The sequence below is a fragment of the Castanea sativa genome, chromosome 5 (assembly GCF_040712315.1).
Source record: "Castanea sativa cultivar Marrone di Chiusa Pesio chromosome 5, ASM4071231v1".
Classification (NCBI taxonomy): Eukaryota; Viridiplantae; Streptophyta; class Magnoliopsida; order Fagales; family Fagaceae; genus Castanea; species Castanea sativa.
The window spans coordinates 55,525,210-55,545,520 of record NC_134017.1 but is presented as its reverse complement, the minus strand read 5'-3'; the positions used below and the strand labels follow the sequence as shown (position 1 = coordinate 55,545,520).

General features: G+C 37.1%; 3 protein-coding genes across 3 annotated transcripts; 1 reads left to right on the top strand and 2 right to left on the bottom strand.

Moving 5' to 3' along the window:
- The first annotated feature begins 1,060 nt into the window (after positions 1-1,060).
- On the top strand, positions 1,061-6,153 carry LOC142634442 (uncharacterized). The gene is made up of 6 exons (XM_075808735.1): positions 1,061-1,192; positions 3,615-4,282; positions 4,378-4,719; positions 4,808-4,870; positions 5,219-5,446; positions 5,533-6,153. Exons 3-6 carry the CDS (start codon positions 4,549-4,551, stop codon positions 5,629-5,631), a joined length of 561 nt encoding a protein of 186 aa, XP_075664850.1. The 5' UTR covers positions 1,061-1,192; positions 3,615-4,282; positions 4,378-4,548; the 3' UTR covers positions 5,632-6,153.
- A 3,439-nt stretch (positions 6,154-9,592) lies between these two features.
- On the bottom strand, positions 9,593-10,942 carry LOC142633945 (transcription termination factor MTEF1, chloroplastic). Its single transcript, XM_075808202.1, has one exon. It carries the CDS (start codon positions 10,868-10,870, stop codon positions 9,959-9,961), a length of 912 nt encoding a protein of 303 aa, XP_075664317.1. The 5' UTR covers positions 10,871-10,942; the 3' UTR covers positions 9,593-9,958.
- Positions 10,943-17,260: 6,318 nt separating this feature from the next.
- LOC142636066 (uncharacterized) lies at positions 17,261-19,977 on the bottom strand. The gene has a single exon (XM_075810137.1). The coding sequence runs from the start codon at positions 19,844-19,846 to the stop codon at positions 17,597-17,599; it is 2,250 nt and encodes a 749-aa protein (XP_075666252.1). The 5' UTR covers positions 19,847-19,977; the 3' UTR covers positions 17,261-17,596.
- Between the last annotated feature and the right edge of the window lie 334 nt (positions 19,978-20,311).

The following is a 20,311-nucleotide window of genomic DNA, read 5'->3' as shown; positions in this document are numbered from 1 at the left end:
GGGATGATAGACGTGAAGGTCTTGGTCCCACTAATGGAGATGGTGAAAGCCCTAGTCCCACTAATGGAAATGGTAACCAAAGTGATTATGATGTTGAAATACTTGGATGCCAGAGACCTAGTAAGGAATCAGTTGTTGAGGAACCACAATGGGATAGGGTTGTCACCACTGATAGTAATGACAGCTCTAATGATACTGAAATGGAAGAGACTAGAGAAATGAACCCCAACCAAAGGTATGTGGGTGAAGATAATAGTGATAGCTCGGACAATGATGTTGTGGTAACACTGCCAGATCAGATGGGGGGCTAGTGTAATGAACTCAGATTACACTAGTGAGGAGCTGTTAAGTCTGACTGAGTCATAATGTAGTGATGATGATGAAGGGTTGATGATAGTGACAGTGAGGGTGATGATGATGCTAACCATGGATATGTGAATGATGTCACTAGGGGGAAGAAGTTTCCAGTGTTTAAACTGGTTTCTAATCCTGAACACATTAGGTTTGAGAAAAATATGTCATTTATTTCCCCTAAATAGTTCAAGGATGCTATCACTGAGTATGCAGTGAATGGCAGATAGAGGGTGAAGTTTGTGAAGAATGATAAAGTAAGGGTTAGAACCATGTGTCAACCTCCCTGCTAGTTTACAACTTACCTAGCAAAGATGTCGAGGGAGATGAGTTACTGTAACCTTCCAACTTAATTGCATAATTAATTTTATGGGTTTATATGTTTATTATTATCTTAATTTCTTTAAGTGCATAAAGTTTTGATATTGTGATATTATAAAAGATATATGCTCTTTTAATGTTATAGAAAGGAGTTTTATTAAGGTAATGATATATGTGCATAGTTGTTTTATTATTTGGGCCTTTCTAGAATATAGAACTATGGGAGGGTGAATAGTATAAATGCTAAAAGTTATAAAGGTGAGACATAACTTTTTCTTTCCTTATTAAGACACGTGCACCACCAAATCTTTCTCCCTTATCTTTTATTGGCTGCACCAAAAGGTTTATCTCATATTCTTCTTTCTCTATTCCTCTTTCTTTATTCTTTTTTCTTTTTTCTTCCCTTGTTCTTACACTGTAGCACCTTCTCACCAACAACCCTCCCTCTCTCATTGAAACCATAGCTATCTCTCTCTAAGAAGAAATCAAACTCTTACTAAAGTTTCAGCTTCAGTTGTTGGTAAGTATATATGTTTATTTTATGTTATGAGTATTTTAATGGTGTAATGGTTTGCTTTAGTTTCAGTTCTAAGTTCTCTAATCTCATTGCTAGAAGCTGAAATTTGTAGTTTTGTATTGGCTACTTGAAAGATTGAAGATATCATGGTCTTTTAGGTGCCTATTCATGTATTCTAACATGTACAGTATAGGTATAAAATACCCACGTGAAGTGATGGCCAATTGCTATTAGTTGATGATTTTGTAAGAAAACATGTTAAAGCTGTCATTGTGACAGATTTGGTGTTTACAATAAGAAAAATATGGATTAAATCATATTTTGTGAATTAGGATGTTAGGAGTAGTTTTTATGAATTCTAAGACATGCATAGTTGTTATGGAAGTGGTCTCACAACATTTGGATTAATATAAAATAATGGTTTAATTTTTAAGTTGCATGAAATTCTGTAATGACAGAATTGAGTATGTTGTCTTGTATTATTTTTAATTAATCATGGTTTTATGCTTTGACTCTAAAATTGATATGGTATATATTAGACATCCAGGGAAGTGACGCTGTAAAATTGCATGACGTTTGGATGTGTATGGACAGCCCATTTGTATTTTACAAATGAGGCATATGCTGCTGAAATAAGCAATGAACAACATATGATACACTTGACCTTGAGGATTTAATTCTAAAGTTATGGTGAATGTTTTGAGCTATAAATTAGTATGCTCATCTTTTGGTATGTTTGTATCATATATAAATTTTATACCTTGGTTTCTCTATGGTTTGGGTACATAATGTGTTTGATGAATATATCATGTGCTTTAGGGAACCTTTATGTGACGAGAATTAAGATTTTCTTAAGTTTAAGAGTTATGTTATAATTCATGTATAAGTTTAAATACTTAGGAAGAATTTGTTAGTAATAAGTTTTGATCTTTCATCTAGGTGACGAGAATGAGAACAAGGACCCTTGAGCTCCTCTTATACAAATCTCTCGCATTTTATGTTTTCAGGTCAGGGATGTGTGACATGTGCATTTGATAAGTATAAGAACTGTTTAAAAAATTATTATGCATCAAAATTTTTTAATTAGACCTATTACATATAAGCAAGATTTAAGTAAAGATTTATATTTGTGACTTATTGAATCTTATATATATATATATGATAATTTTATGATATTGGTGTTATTACTTATATCACAAACATAATATTTAAGAACGAAGTGGATATGCTATTGTTACGAAATGTTTATGTAAAAACATAATTATCAGAAAAATATCGTTTTCGGGTTATTTCATTGTTATGATCTGAACTCAGCCAGTATGGGTTATAGTATTAGCATTTTCATAGAGATTTTGATTGGTCATTATAAGTGGTGAGGACTGTTGTACCCGCCCTCGTTGAGAACGGCCAACTTGTGGAGGATGCCAACTAACCCCCATGGTTGATGATATGATCACACCAAAAGGGTGATACTTTCTGATATAATCCTGGGATTACCTAGCATTGTGAGGAATGCTGGATGCATAGCACATTGTGCTGAAAGCGTCCCAAATTTATGACAGACTTACAATTAGACTGACTAATATGTATTATAAATGAGTTATTAAGTTATTTGGAAATTAAAAGAAAATTATGATTATAAGAAACGTATGTTGAATGTGTTATAAGTCTATGGGAAGTTTATGATAAAGTATTTTATAGTCTATTCAAAGATAAGGTTACTGAATTATGTTTAAGTTCCTTATTATGTCCTTTTATTATTATATGAAAGGAAAATGAAATATTTCATCTGAAAGTTCATAAGTTATTTTAAGAACAATATGAATAGTATGAAGGCTATTTTATCAAAGCTAACATATCCATAAAATATTTGATTTACATGCATTCTTATTAAATTCCTATGGAGCTTAAAACCTTACTGGGTTTCACAGCTTAATTATGTTTCAGTGCACAGGTTCTTTCCTAGAAGCAGCTAGAGTAATAGAGGTGGTAAAGATTCTGTGATTCTCGTTTGTTGGGATGTATAGTTTTTTGTTGTATAGTAGTTTAGCTCTTTTGTTGTATAGGAGGAATCAAGATGTTCTTGATCATTTTGAGCACAGATGTAATTTAGAACCTTAGTTTGTTTTAACCCCAGTTGTATGTTTTTAGGATTAGGTTTGTAAATAAAAATTTTGCTAAACATTTAGCTATGTAATATCTACACAAATGCCTTAAGTTTCAGCCAAGTGGTTATCTTGCAAAGTTCAAATGAAATGAAGTTTCAAAGTTTTCGTCATTTTTGTATATTATGGCTTTTATGAAAGAAATTAAGGAATACAAGAAACGATTCTTAATAGGCACATTCAAGTTAGGTTGATTCGTGTTAGTATTAAGGTAAACTTGATATTAACATGTCGGTCATGCTCTAAATTTTGAAGTACAGGTTTGGGTTGTGACAATTACCAAATTAAGACCTTGAACTTGGAGTACACATGTACTAGGAGCTACAAATATCCAAGGTACATTGCCAAGTTCCTTACAAGTAAGTTGATGAGAAAGGTGAAAAGACAACTTAATATAAAGCTAAAGGATATTTAAGATGCTGTGCATGAGAAGTATGTGGTGAATATTAGTGCTGGGAAGGCTAGTAGGGCTAGAAAAAGGGTTCCAGAGTTTGTTGATGGGTCTTAAACAAAGCAGTACAATCAGCTATGGGATTATTGTGTAGAACTGAGAAGATCCAGTCCTGGTAGTATAGTTCTAATGAAGACTCACACTTATAATGAGGGAGACTTGGCAGCTGAGATAGATTTACAGATAGGAGTGCCCTATTTAAAGAGATTGTACATTTGCTCGATTGGGTGTAAGAAGGGATTTTTGCCAGGCCGCAAGCCAATTATTGGATTGGATGCTTGCCATCTTAAAACCAAGGTGGGGGGGAAGCTGATTGTTGCAATTGCAAGGGACCCCAATGAAGAATGTTTTCCTTTGGCTGTGGCAGCGGTGAAAGTTGAAACCAAGGACTCATAGTCATGGACTTGGTTTATAAACTTGTTGTTGGCTGACATTAGTAATAGTATGAGATGAACATTCATAATAGACCAGCAAAAGGTATTTTCATAATTTATGTTTATAACATGAGAAATATAAAACAACAACTATATGTGATGTATATATACTTACTTCTTGTTGTTTACATTTGGCAGGAATTAGTGTTATCATTTGAAGAGAACTGGCCACATTATGAACATAGGATCTATTGTAGACATTTGTACAACAACTTGAGGAAGTAACATCCTAGTCTCCTAATTAAAGAATTGTTTTGGAGAGCAGCAAAAGCAACTTATGCACAAAAGTTTGAGAGGGCAGTGAATGAGATGAAAGATACTAATGAGGGTGCATACTTCTGGCTGAAAGGGCATACCACAACAATATGGGCTAGACATATGTTCAGGGATGATGGGCTAAGTGATACTGTCCTCAACAATATGTATGAAAGTTTCAACAATAGGGTAATAAAATTCAGAGAGAAGCCCGTTATTAGCATGGTATGCAAATTTCCTATAGTTTATATATGTAGGTCTAAGTTATATATATTTTAGCATGCACTAATAGATGGGTTGTTTATGCATGCAGCTTGAAGACATCAGGTTGTATTTGATGAATAGGTCCCAACAAAATAGACTAAGTATTATGAAGGTAGAGTTTGAGTTTTACCCTAAAGTATGTAAAAGATTGCACAGGGAGAAGATGAGTAGCAATAAATAGTTGGCTTGTTAGGCTTCTCACACAAGATTTGAGGTTAAGAATGGCCTGCAAAGCTTCATTGTGGACTTGGATAAAAGGACATGTACTTGTAGGAAATTGGTCATCACAGGTATTCCATGCTGTCAAGCAATTTCATGTATGTTCTTTAACAAGGAGGCAACTGAGAAATATACTAATGATTGCTACAAAGTCAGCACATACAAAGCATGCTATGAGCCTATCATTGATCCTATTAATTGTCAAAATATGTGGACCCCAACTGGACTCCCATCTGTGCAGCCTCCAATAAAGAGAAGGTCACCTGACAAGTCCAAGAGGAAGAGAGTAAGGAAACCCAATGAACCAAGAAGGAGTCATAACAAGGGGTTGGGTATTGCCAAGAGGTGCAAGTCATGTGAGAAGATAGGCCACAATAAAAAAAGTTGCAAAGGTGAGGTTGGAGGAAATTCTTCATTGCCTATAGGTTCTGGTGGTGGTCTAGACAGTAGGAGTTCTAGCCCAAAGCAGGTATAATACCTATTGTGCATTAATCACAATTGTTTGTACTTGTTTCAATTTTTTAACGTTAACTTGAGTGTATGTGCTATTTATAGACAACTAACAAGGCTCATGCCGATGGAGCAAGTGGAGAAGTGGTTATCAATAAGCCAAATCCACCAAGGGTACCACCTACCAACAGAGGACCCAACTAGCAACCATCAACCACCGATCAAGCTAGAAGTAGTGCAGCAACCACCAAACAAGCTGGAAGCAGTGCAGCAACCATCGGTCAAGCTAGAAGCAATGCACCCCCAACAGTACAACATCCAATCCAAGCAAGAACACACATTGAAATCCAAAGAATAGAAAGAAGGGGAGTGTCACAAGTGAGACCTTGAATGCATCAAGAAATGCATCAAGGTACAGAGAAGCATTGAGGTTTGTTGAGAGTCAGTCATCTGTGCATGGGCCAATGGGATAAGCTGCTGGAGGCTGAGCAAATTCCATTTTTTTAAAAACTTTTTTTGTGGTAGTCAGTGTGAAATTATGTACATTTTGGTAGTGTTGAACTATGGTAGCTAAGCACTGCAATTTGAGGTGCAATCACCTTTGTTTTTGTTGCCTGAACAATGGCTAAATTATGTAACTTGAATTGAATGCAAAATTTTAGTATCTTATGGTTTTTTTTTTTTGGCAAGTAATATTGTGATTTGTGTATAATGGCAGGGATTGCTATATAGTTTGTGTATTGTGATTTGTGTATTATGCCTACATGGTTTATGTATTGTGTTTGTGTAATATGGCAAGGATTGCTTGGGATTTGTCAATGCCTATATGGTTGTGTATTGTGATTGTATTATGCCTATATGGTTTGTGCATTGTAATTTGTATATTATGGCAAGGATTGCTTGGGATTTGTCAATGCCTATATGATTAGTGTGTTAGATAAATTCATGTTTGTCATGTATATAGTGTAGTCTGTTTGCACACAGTGACATAATTGGTAACTTTAGTTCAATGAGTACACACAGTGACCAACTTAAGTTCATTCATTCATTACAAAACTAGATAACATTGAACAATTCATCTAAAACAACACATGCACTTTATGCTCAATCCATGATAATTTCATTTCATTCAAACTGAAATTACAAAGGTAATTGGGATATAGTTTTCCACAAAATGCTTCATACAAGGAACTTCATTTATCTACCTTAATTCTACATACCTTAACCCTGCATACATCATCTAACCCACCAAAACTAAAATCACACAAAGGTAGATCCCACACATCAATAATGCCAAAATCAGAGACATTGTCAAACACTTTTCCCTCTTTTTGCAGGTTGAAACTTTAGCCTCAAGTCTGAGAATGGTCTGCCTCTGTTCTAGGATAAGCACCTTACCACGCGGACAAATCTCATCATCAACCCATCGAAAAAATTTGCACTTCCATCCAATTTGAAATTCAAACCAAAATTTCAAACCAAATCAATCAACCCAGCCCACTAAAAAAAATGAACTAAAGAAATTTTTTTTTTGAAATAAGCCTTTACCCAGTAATTGGGACACCCATAAAACCTTCTTCTTGGATTGTTCTCCGTCCAAGACACCACTAGAACTCGTTTACCAGGGCTGGGGCAATTGCGCATGCGTGGTGCTCTCCTCTTCAAGCTTGCGGAGGATGATGGGCTTGACTCCATCTCTTCAATGTGGTTTTGATGAGTGGGTGAGGCAGAGTTTTTGTCTGTGAGTGATTTAGAGTTCTTCAAGTGTGTCTGTTTAAGAGGTGGTTGAAGATAGTTGATGAGCAGGGACTCGTGAGGATCACGTGAGGGCTAAGTGGGTAGGATAATGAGGTGGTAGGGTCACGTGAGGGGTCACATGGGTGTAAGTGAGACACGCTGGATTTTTAATTAATATTTTAATAAAAGGGTTTAACACCTAGGACCTTTGTTTGCCACCTCAGCTTTTTTTGTTACTGAGTTGGCGACAGGGACTAAAATAAAAATGATTTTTAAAAATCAAGGACTGACTTAGGAGCCAAATCAATTTAGGAGCCAAATTGAGAATCAGCCCAAAATGTAGGAACCAAAAGGGCATTTTCGCCTTATTATTATTATTTTAAGTTCAAGAACCCAACTGAATTCTCAACAACAACAACAAAAAAAAAAAAAAATCAAAACAAAACTAATGAGAAAAGAAACAAATGAGCACCAAGGAAAAAAAAAACCGCAAGGCACAACATATAAGAAAAACGTTAAAAAAAGTTGAACAAAATGATAAAAAAGGAAAGAAGCAACGGAAGAATAATGAATGTTGCTTTGGGGGCAGTTCTGTCCAAATTACCCAGCATTGTTTTCTCTTGTGTTTTCTCTCCAAATTTGGGAGATTGAGTTTTGGTGGGCCAGAGAGAAAACTGTTTGGTCCCACCACCTTCTCTCCTTCAAAATCACTCTAACCAAACACCACTCTCATCCAAAAGCTCTCCTATTTTCTCTTTTTTATCAAGGTTTTCAAACCCGGATCGGACCGGAGGTCGGACTGTGAAAAATGGGAACCGGATGGAAATTTGATTTTTTAAGCATAAAGATCCGGGCATATGTGGCAATTCCGTGAACCCCTAAAACCGGGGTTGGATTGCACGGTCCAACCCCTTAGCAATTAAAAAAAAAAAAAAACTTAACACAATTTTATTATACTTAATTAAATTATCCATTTCTTACAAGGAATAAAACAAAATTATAATTAAAATCCTTCAAAAATATTCAACTTTACTTCAAAAATTAATCATAAATTTTAATGTTTTCATGGTTATTATTTTATTTTATTAACTTTCTTATTTAATTATTAAATATATGCTTGAAAATCATTAAATTTCCCTCACATATATAGACATATTAATCAATTTTGCTAGTTTTATAAATTTAATATCTATATTTTGGCTTTAATTAATTATTAAATTAATTATAATGTCATCACGGTTTGACCCCGATTCGACCTCAAAAACCTTGAACCTCTCCTTTTTACGGTTCAATGAATGGTTCGGGTCTGAAAACCTTATTTTTTATTTTCCATCCTTCACTTTTCACCCTAACCAAACAGACCCTTAGTGATGGTATATTTGCGCAATGAGTGATTCTCAACAAGGGCTTATATATATATATATATATATATATATATATATATATATATATATATATATATAATAATTTTTTGATAGATAACAAGGGCATATATTAAGCTCAAGCAAAATAAGGTTGACCCTTGTTGAGTATTGAAGAAAAATGGTCCGAGCGCTATAGGGATTTGTTCATTTTTCAAAATATCTGATTTTTACCCATTTTATTGAAATCCAATTCAGTCCAACAAAAATTTGGTGATCTTGAAATTCCATCCAACTCTATCCCTGCCAAGATAATTGATGTCCTTGACATAGAAATTTCACAGCTACTCATGTTCAGTATCTCGTCAATGGGAAAGAAACTAGAATTGGAAGATACTTGGACAAAAAGTGGAAGAATTGTGGAAGCTTGATGGCCCATTGTGGGAAACCATCATGGTACCAAACTTTTTTAGGAAAAGTTCATTTAAGGCAGTGGAGGATAATTGTGGTCAAAATCATATGGCATTGGCAAAGCTAATTGGCCTCAAAAAATTTACGACTATTATTCTTGAGAAACACCAACATAATAGCTATCATGAAATTTCAATGTCTTGTGAAAGACTTAAAGAATAAAATTATATGGAATTTCAAGATGGTCAAGCCTGAAGACAGAATTTCCGAGACAAAGTCAATTACTTTGAATATATATATTTTTTACTTCAGCAAAAAAGAATTTATATTTTACTTGTTGCTATAGAAAAAAGCCTTGCAAGTGTAAGAAGAGTGCTAGAGTGAATTTTGATCATTTTTAATATTAGCCTCTCGAGCTTTTTCTGAAATAGTGAATGATCTTGTGATTGGTGAATGAGTCCCTAGTCCCAAGCTAAGTGAGTCCCTCACTAGACCATTAGGGAGGTCAAAGTATGTTGCTCTGCTCAAACGAGTAATTCCTCGAGTTCTATCCCAATATCGTTTACTTCTTTAATTTGTGTTTCTCCTCTACTACTATAGTAGTTGAAATGATATACAAGCGATTATCTGAGAGGAAAAAGGGAAGGGAAAAGCAGTAACATGGAACCTATGAATTGAAATTTTGATTTCACCAATAGGGATAAGATAAATTACAACAATTTCTCCAATGCAATCCAGATTTAGACATGACAACTTAATACAATTTCTGCAACTCAATCTCTTCTCACCATGGAGCCTGTACCTTGACAATCCAAGTAAAGAAGCCAAATATATTTGGCTTTCAATCATATATGGTAAACAATATAGTATAATACAGACAATCCTAATATACAAAGATAAAAAAAAGTTTCTTGGGCCTTGATTGAAGCCAAATATCTTCGGCATCCAATGTTCATTTTGGTGCAATGTTTTAGTCTCAAAAAGAAAAAAAACAGTAAGTGGACAAAGTGCCCCCGCTATACTCATCCATTCGCTTCTTTTATCAGCTTCTTAAACTCTTCATCAGTGCTCTTAAGCATCAGTGGCAAAGGGACTTCCACTCCACTCTGCAGAACCTCCTCATGCCTAGGCTTTATCCTCTTCTCCAAACTAAAAGCAAAATACTGAGGAAACTCTTTCAATTCCTCCAACTTCTTCTCCATCACCCCAGCGAAGTACTCAAACTTGGGCTTAAAATTTTTCTCTATACTGAAAGTGAACAATGCGGGGCACCTCAAAACCATATCCACAGCCTCATCCTTTGAGAGCCCCAAAGTCTCCAAATACTTCAGCTTGGGAATAAGGGTGTTCTCTACGCTAGAAACCAACAGGACTGAGTCATGGTAAGCCAAGGCCTCCAAGTCCTTGAACCCGATTCTCTGAAGGTAATACAAAGCTGGTTTGAGCTGGTCTCTCACACTAGAAGCAAGCAATCGTGGGCACTTGTTGATGACCACTCGAAATCTATTTTCTGGGACTCTAAGATATTGTGAGAGAAAATTGAAAACTGGGATAAGGTCAGTTTTGACATTAGAGGTGAGAATTCTGGGACACATGCCAAAGATCCTTGGGAAGTCCTTTTGTTGAATCCCATTGGATTGGAGGAAGGAGATGATGGAGTGGATGGATTCTAGAGTAGCTGAGTGAAGAGAAGGGTTTTGGGACAAGGCCTTACCTGAGTCAACACCCATAATTTCAAGGCAGAGGATTTTTTCTTTGATTTGGAAGGAGAGGTTTGCATGAGTTGGCGTATAGAGTGGGTGATTTTGAAGAATGCTTTTGGGTTTTGCAGCCAAGTTGGTGTTTAGTTGTTGGCAATTTGGTGGTGGGAATGATGGCTTCTGAGGAGAGAAGCAGAGTGAAGAGTGTAGTGCTGTTGCCCCTGGAGCTGACATGGTGTTCCAACAGTGTTGTTTGTGTGACTTTGTGGCAGTGTGGCAAAGAGAGTGAGTGAGAGAGAGAGAGAGAGCCTCTTGAATGAGATGTCATCCGGTTGGTTTTATTTTGCATGTGGTAGTGGCACGTGGCAGATTGCTTGAAAATAATTGGTTAAGATTGGATTTCAAAGATTGTACAAGCATAAAGCAATAGATCTATATCACATCCCCAATAAACCCCTGACTTTTTCTTTTTCTTTTGGGTAAATACGAAATACCCCTAACTTGTTTAACCAAGCCTTTTTTTACCTTCTTGAACTAAAGAAAACATAAATACGAAATACCCCTAACTTTTTTTTTAATAACAGGGAATTGGATTAAAGAAAATTAAGGAGGAACGGCATATTCAGGCAGAGCCTGTTATGAAATACACCACAATTGTCTGAATCCAAAAACTCTAAGGGGGTGTTTGGTACATCCACTCAAACACACATTTTCAGTTTTTAAACAACATTATATGCATTTTTATATACTTTTTTACTTACACGTATTTTCACATATTTTTTTTTTTGAAAGGTATCCACACATATTTTCAAACAATAAAATACATGTTTTTAAATACATGTACCAAATACTCCTAAGATGTCCAGAGGGGGAGCATCAAACAATACAAAGTCCCTAGCTAGCTTTGCGCCTATCCTAGCAAGGCAGTCAGCACAGGTATTAGCTTCACGGTAGCAGTGGCTGATCCGGACTTGGGAAAGTTGAGAAATCATGAGCCTGCAATCATCAACAAGTGGAAAAGCAACTCTATTAGAATATAATGGGTTAGCCAGCAGCTCTACAATGGCTTTAGCATCCATTTCTATTTCAACAGATAGTAGATTGAGATTTTTGCACAGGTTGAGCCCATCTCTAAAGGCCCACAACTCGGCTAAGAAGCTGGTAGCAACGCCAATGTTCCTGGAAAAACCTGCAACCCATTCTCCTTGATCATTCCCGATAATGCCCCCTCCCCCTGCTAGACCCGATTGTCCACCAGTAGAGCCATCAGTATTCAATCGGACCCAACCAGGTTGAGGTTTCTCCCAATGCACTCAAACCACTAACCTGATGCTCGTGCTTTTGGGGTTGAGCACGCAGAATTGAAACTCAGCTGCACTGAAGGTAATATCCTTATGCACAGTGAGTTGAATGGGATGATTCTTAAACACCACACTATTTCTCTACTTCCAGATTTTCCATATAGCAAATGGAAATAAAATCTGCCACGGATGCACACAGCCTAAACAGTTATTTTGCAGCCATTGATTAGTGCTGCCTTCATAAAAGTTACTAGCATGATTAACTCCCAAATCTTCCCATATCCTTTTCACCATTGGACAATCTCTAAAGCCCATGAATGATGGTCTCGGGTTCCCTTTGGCATAGTTGGCAGATGTTGTTCACTCTAAGGCCTCTTTTAGCAAGACGATCTCCCACTCCAACACTGTTGTGGAGGCACCTCCAAATGAAAAACCGAAAGCATACCCAAGCCTTTTGAAGGTGCTAGTCTGGTTGAAGGTGGAGGTGGGCTAGCTCAAGTTTGCTGGGAAATTGCTAGTCTAGTTAAGGTGCAGGCTTACCTGATGCATACTAGCATACCCACGCAATTTCCCTAACTTTTTTAACAAAGCCTTTTTTACCTTCTTGAACTAAAGAAAACATACCCTCAAGTCCTTTATCAAATATACAGAAACAAACGAAAGCAACCAAATTTACCTTTACTTCCCACTCCAGCCTCTGCAACTTCAACTGCTGCTTAAACTTGTTGATAAAATCATCAGCCTTGGCATCCACTTCTTCATCCTCAGTTACACTAACCTTCCCTTCCCTCAATGTGGCAGGACTGCGAGCCTCTACAACATTAATATCATCCTCTTCAAAGAGTAAAAATGCAGACTTACACTCACAGAGTTCTTCAACTTCCTTGCCAGGAGGTTTGTTGGTACCTCCACAGAAGCTGGCTTTGTATCAGACTTGCTTCTACTAACATCAGCTCCCTTTAGCTGGCTGTAAATCTCATCTAGGCTCTGTTCCTCTTGTTCTTGTTCTTCTTCTTCATTTTCTTGACAGGGTTGCTGAAAAGTGTAATGGGTGTCTGATCTTTCTACCTTAAAATTCCCGGAAGATTTGTATCCCTCTGTAGAAATTGTTATATGTATCTGTTTTGGAGATTGCTTTCTTTGTTGAAGAACGTACATAGTGAATATGCTTATACTGTGTATGTGACATTTAAAGCTAATTGAATAGAGTAGAGGATGGAAACGTGAACCTTAAATATTATATGGATGAGAATTATCTGATCATTAACAGCCGTAAAATGTTCTTTGTTGTTGTGATTGTTAGTGTCCACAGTCTACTGAATCTTGAAATAATGGTGCTTGTGATCATATATACCTAGAGAGATTCGGCATGAATTTGCAGGAGTTAGAAAATTACATGTAGCAACCCTTGATGTAATGAATTTCTAGTGATTGCTGTTTCAGTTGCAATATCCATTTTCCATTCAGCTACATACTGACAAGATGGAGGTGGGCTAGCTCAAGTTTGCTGGGAAATTGCTAGTCTAGTTGAAGGTGCAGGCTTACCTGATGCATGCTATCATACTCATCTAAACAAATTCAGTAATCTAAGCTATGGAAAAAAATTTTGAAAGTGAAATTTATAATCCAGTAAGTTTTCCGCTTAAGATAAATAAGCCTCCAATTCGTGATTATAGCACTAACTCCAACTTTCAGATACATTGAAGGTAGTTAGAGCATCTCCAATAGCTTAGGTAAAAGCAAAATAATCTCTATAATAGAGAATGAACCAAAAAAATGGTCTCCAGTGAATTCTCTAAATCATGATTTTTTTTTGGCTCTTGAATAGTAGTTCATCAAGTTTGATGGGATACTGTACATTACCAAAAGAATAAAACTAAATAAAAAAAATTAGCAAAAAAAGGAGTGGGGATGGGGGTATGGGGATATGTGTGTTAAAAAATGAATAAATAATGAATAAAGAAATAATATTTAAATGAGATAAAAAAAAAAAGACAGAAAATTTGTTGGAAGATGTATTTGAAAAAGTAGGTAGGTAAAATGTAAATGTCGCTGTTCACTATCCAAATAGTACAAAAATATAGAGAAGCTGCTGGAGATGCTCTTAGCAGCCCAAGCTGGAGAAAAGTAAAGAAAACATTTTCTCCAATTATCATCCGATGGTACAGTAGTATAAAGTAAACTAGTCTATTTGCTTGCATCAAAAAAGAACTTTGTCCACTTGCAATGATGTTAATGCTTCCTTGTAGCAAAACAAGACTGAATTAGATAGTAGACAAGAAAAATTTTTACTTGAACATTAAACTATCTGGAATAAAATTCAATTCAATTGTCTAAATCAGTGTAAAAGGTATATATCTTAGCAAAATAACTTTCTTTTGTTAAAGGTCTCAAAAAAACAAAATCTTCAGTTAAAATATATATTTTTTTTTGATAAGTAATCAGAAAGCTTTTATAAATGAAAGAAAGTAGGTCATACAAGAAGTTCATGATGATGAACAACAAGAGAAAAGCTACTAGAGAGATAAGCTAAGAGAGGACATAAACACAGAGAGAGAAGAACAATTAGTAAACCCCCAACAACGAGACCACTCTAAGAGACTACATTGGCATAAAAGATTTAGCTCAATCAAGGTCTTCTCTTTGTCCTCAAAGGAACGGCGATTCCGCTCCAACCACACAATCCACATTAAGCACCCTGGAACCAAGTTCCATATGTCCGACTTATCCTTTCCATGCCACTGATACCAACAACAGATCAAATCCGCCACCGATCCTGGCATAACCCAAGGAATCCCAAAGGCCTGAAGCATACAAGACCATAGGGCGTGTGTAACAGGACAATGCAGGAGAAGGTGGTTAACCGACTCCCCATCCTTGCAACACAAACAACACCTATTAACCAAAATCCGACCCTTAAGCATGAGGTTATCCAAGGTGAGAATCCGGCCATGAGCAGCAGACCACAGAAAGAACGCCACCCGCTTAGGGATCTTAGGTTTCCAAACCCCCTTCCAAGGAAGCCAAGAATTCGAAATACCCCGGATCGCGAGGTAATTAGACCGAGCATCAAACATACCATCCCCTTTAAGCCTCCAGTAAAGGGTATCTCTCCTACTACCCTGAGGAATACGAGCTTGGATAAGCCGGAGAAGAGAATACGAAGCCGCCAACTCCCAATCCTCAAAAGCTCTATAAAACGTTAAATTCCACACTCTAACAGTACCCCCTTCTGGAATCCACAAAACCTCTGAGATACAGGCATCCTTGACCGCTGAACACTCATAAAGCTCAGGATAGAGAACTTTTAGAGTAGCGTCACCAATCCACCTGTCATGCCAGTTAAAATATATATACATCAAAAGATCTTTGGTCAAAATACGCTTCCCCACTAGGGGCTCTTTCAATCTAATTCCAAAAACACAATGCCTGCAATGTCTCCTTGTCATCTTGGGCACTCATAAAATATGGCTTCCACCATTTGTAGGTCATTGACTTCATAACCTTTCACACATGCAATACTTCAAGCAATGGAGAAATTCTTATTGCCCTTAGACTTACACGTTTGACCAAAGATTTTCATGTCAAGATCTTTTTTTCTCAATGTTGTAACAAAATTGGCCATACATGGTCACGCAAGCTTCCTGCAAACAAAATGGAAAGTTTAAGGAAAAGTACCGAACCATTTTTCTGTAAACATGAGTGCCAAAAAGATCTCACCTCCATCAAATGCTAACCCTTTTTTTTCATAATTCAATAATTAAGGATGGGGGAATTTGAAACTTGGATCTCTTCATTGGAAACACCATGAGGTGCCAACCAGTTGAGCTACAAGGCTCTTGGCCATTTAGCGCTAAATTGTTTTATTACACTCCACTTCTATAATCACCTTGAAATTCTAGTACTTGGGGGACATTTTAAGTATGGTTTAGTGTTTAATGGGAATAAAATGAAAATAGGCCTTAAGCCAGAATGCCACATGGTGAGATTCAGAGTTTAGAACAGAAAATTCTACATGCCAACTCCACTAATTGAACCCAAAGCATCATAATAAGAAGTGAAATAATCATACCTATGAGAAGGATTCCTTAAAATCAACATAAAATGACTTTAATTTTTTTTTTTTTAAACGAGACAAGTTTCCTAGATGATACATCCTCAATCAACCAATTCAAACCATTTGAACTTCACAACTCATAACTAGCAGTATGAATAAAGGATGTGTTTGGATTAACCAAAATAAAGCTCCAATAAGCAAATTGATCCAAATGACTAAAAAAGGTATCTCCCCAATCAATCCACAATAAACCAATTTGAACCCCAAAATGCACTTTCATTAACATTCAAGACTGGACTAGGGCTAGCAAAAACAGATGAAAACTACTGACATCAAGTTATTTTACTTGCCTAGTAACTCTCATGTACTTTAACAAGTTTACAACACCAGCCTTAAACCATGCCTCTTAAGTCAAGTCATACACAATCAAGTAAAACAGCCATGTCCAATCTGTAACTTCTATCAAATTCTTCAACAATTCTAAGATAGATAATTTGAAAGACAATAACTTTCTGACCAGTTGACGTTTATATAAGCTTCGTTTTTCCCTTAATAGATCCAAAATTATATCTATTCCCACCATTGTTGGTACCTTCTATCCTAAAACCAATCACAAGGACAGAAACTTTCTTACCTTTTTACCAGACCCAGTAAGGGGAAAAAAAAATCAACTTGCTGGTTTTGCTCTTATTTTCTTGAGAAAATTACAGGGTTTGGTTTGAAAGACAAACACAAATCTGCATGTATAATTTGTATACTGATCTCTCTTTTGTTTGTGTTTATAAATATTAAATAATAATATAGTACCTATCCCATATGTATTGTCAAGCTGATTCTCAAGAAACGCGTCAGAGTAAGAGGAAGCAAAGGAAAACAGAGTGAAGAGATGACTGTTGTGTTGACTAAATGAGTAGAAAGAAGGAAAGACTATATTTACATTTATATAACTACATTAAAAATTAAGAAAAAGAAAAAGAAACCAGAAAGAAAGGGAAGGATTTAATTAAATAGTAAAAGAAAGAAAGCTTAAAGCTTACATCTTTGAGCGTTGAAGAACATAAGAGCCATGTGGAGGGCAAGGGTGTAGTTGTCAAGGGAAGGATGTGTATGGCAGTGGCGTGGGAGGGTCTTGATGATAAGCCTATGTCTGCCTTGCCACCCCATCGGACGTCCCTCACATTCACAAGCTTTCACGACTTTGAGGAATGCCACCACCAACCTCTGCCAATCACGACACCTATGTCTTCATCACCTCCACCCTCTTCTCTTTTTTCCCTTTCCTCTCTGGCAAAACACACTATCATTAACGTTAAGACCAAAGTTTATTTTAGTTTAGTTTGGTTAACCATGGTAAAGTTGTTGGCTTTTAAATCAGGTGGCATATTCTACACCATTGATTTCTTCCTTTTAAATCCTAGCCTTTAAATGGACCCTCTCTATTGATCCGGATCCAAAAGACACTTCTCATGGAATACTATGATTGTTGGTTATGCTCAGGCTTGGCATAACTAGAGTTTAAAAGACACTTGTTAATAGCATATATAAAAATTCTCACTAGGGTTTCGAACCACAAACATCTGGCTCATTCCTAGGGTTTCAATACTATTGGGCTATCACCTGAACCCCATCAAGTAAAGAACTGAAATCAGACAAGTAACCTGGGTTTCTGATTTGTGCTGTTAAAGCCTTTAATGTTTTGCATATCTCTGATGCTCTAGGATGCGCAGGACTATCAGAGAGAAAAGCACAAATCTCATTTCTGAGTTCTATCCAGCTGCAGCCTGGTTGCTTCTCCACTCTACTCTTTCTCATCAGTACCCTGACTCTCTCAACCTCCTCCCAACTAGCAGACTCAGCATGCATATTTGACAAGAGCACATAATTTGAAGTTTTATGGGGTTCAAGTTCTAAAAGCTTCTCAGCTGCATGTCTACCAAGTTCTAGATTCCGGTGTACCCGGGAAGCTCCAAGCAATGCACCCCATATTCCAGCATTTGCTTTGATCTTCATTCCCCTCACCATGTTGAAAGCTTCTTCTAACCTCCCCGCTCGGCCAAGCAAGTCAACCACACATGCATAGTGCTCAGCCAAAGGTTCAACACTGTATACTTCAGACATGCTTTTAAACAATTCTAAACCATGATCAACTAGGCCAGCATGACTACATGCAGACAATACTCCAACAAAGGTGACTGGATCAGGAGCTACCCCATCAACGAGCATCTCTTCAAAGAGCTTTACAGCTTCTTTGCCGTACCCATTTAAAGCAAACCCAGCAATCAAAGAATTCCAAGATACAACATCAACATTATTGATATCTTTGAACACAAGTTCAGCATCAAAGACCCTCCCACATTTAGCATACATGATGATCAGAGCATTGCTAACATATAAATCATTCACATAGCCACTTTTTACAACCAGATGGTGAATTTGCTTCCCAACTTGCAAAGCTGCAAGATTGGCACATGCACTTAGTCCACATGCAAAAGTTGACTGATCAGGTTTCTTTCCTTCCTGCCCCATCAACATGAAACTCTTCAGCGCATCCAAATATAGCCCATTTTGCATAAAACCTGTAATCAGAGAATTCCATGAAACTGTATTCCTTTGACCCATCTCCTCAAATATCTTAATTGCTTTATCCATCTGTCCCACTTGAGCATAACCAACAATCAAAGTATTCCATGAAACCATGTCCCTATTGACCATTTGTCTAAATATACAGTGAGCATCGTCCATTCTCCCACACTGAGCATAACCTGAAATCATCGTGTTCCAACAAACAACATCATGGGTGGCAATCTGACAAAACAGTTGACTAGCTTCATCCATCCTTTTGCTATGTACATATCCAGAGATCATTGCTGTTTGGGCCACAGTATTTTTGTAAGGCATGCGGTTAAGATATTCACGTGCTTCATCAATCTTACTAACCCGAACAAACCCATTAATCATTGTAGTCCATGATACAGAATCCCTCTCAGGCATTTCCATAAATAGCCTCTTAGCCTCATCAATTTGACAGTTCTGAACATATGCTGCAATCATTGCATTCCAAGAAACCACATTTCTACTTGGCATCTGATCAAAGAGTGTCCTAGCCTTATCAATCTCACCATTTCGTGCAAACCCAGATAACATAGTAACCCACGAAACAACATTTGGGTTCGGAATCTTTTTAAAGAAATGCCAAGCAGAATCCAAATCACCAACCTCAACAAACCCATCCACCATCATATTCCAAGAAACCACATTCCTCTCGTCCATTTCTTCAAAAAACTGCAACCCCAAACGCATTTCCCCGTTTTGAGTATAACCTGCTAGCATTGAATTCCATGAAACTAAATCCTTGACTGGCATCTTATCAAACAATTTCATGGCATCATCAAAGCGCCCCTTCTTTGCATAACCGGAAATCATTGCATTCCAACAAACACTGTCTCGCTTATCAGGAAGCAAATCAAATAGCTTTCTAGCCTTTTCAAGTTCCCCGTTTCGCAAATAGCAAGTGATCATTAAAGTCCACGAAAAGCGGTCTCTTTTAGGCATTTCATCAAAAAGTTGAGAGGCTTCCTTAACCTTGTCATTGTGCAGATAACCAGCAATCATAGAGTTCCAAGAAACCAAGTTTCGGTGAGGCATTTCATCAAACATTCGACGTGCATCATGTACCCTACCGTTCTTCATATAAGCCGAGATCATGGAGTTGTAGCTTACAGTATTCTTTAGTTTCATTAGTGAAAAATGTTTAACGGCTTCTTCAATCTGACCCGACTTACCCAATTGGGTAATCTTCAGATTCTGGTTAAACACATGGCTTCCTTTCTCACCTATCAACCTGAGCGTCATAGCTCCTTCAGAGTTCAGCCACTTGCACAAGCAATCCCTGTGAACTTGTTTTTGCCGCCAAGGTCCATGAGCCTAATCAAGTCATGGATGGCAGTGGCACATAAGGCCACCCATGTTTAAACAACAAGAAGAAACCCACTAGCAATAGGACTTGCTCAATTTTCTTAGCTATAATATTAAGTCCAAAAATTCGATTCCATGTGTGTATAAAAAGAAGAGCAAGGAAACTGAAACCAAACAAAACGAAGGGTAATGGAGAAGGTAGTAAAATGGGTAAATAGCTGAAAAGAAGCTTTGCTATCAATGTTCAACGAGAGAGCCTTGACCATGTCAGTCCGGTTGAGAATCAAGGAGACCACCTGAGTTTCTACGGTGGGTGGCGCAATGGTGGCTGCTAGTGAGAGACGTGGCCAGTACGACTAAGACTATGGGGACTTCGCGTGAGGGTGAGGGTGAGGGTGAGGG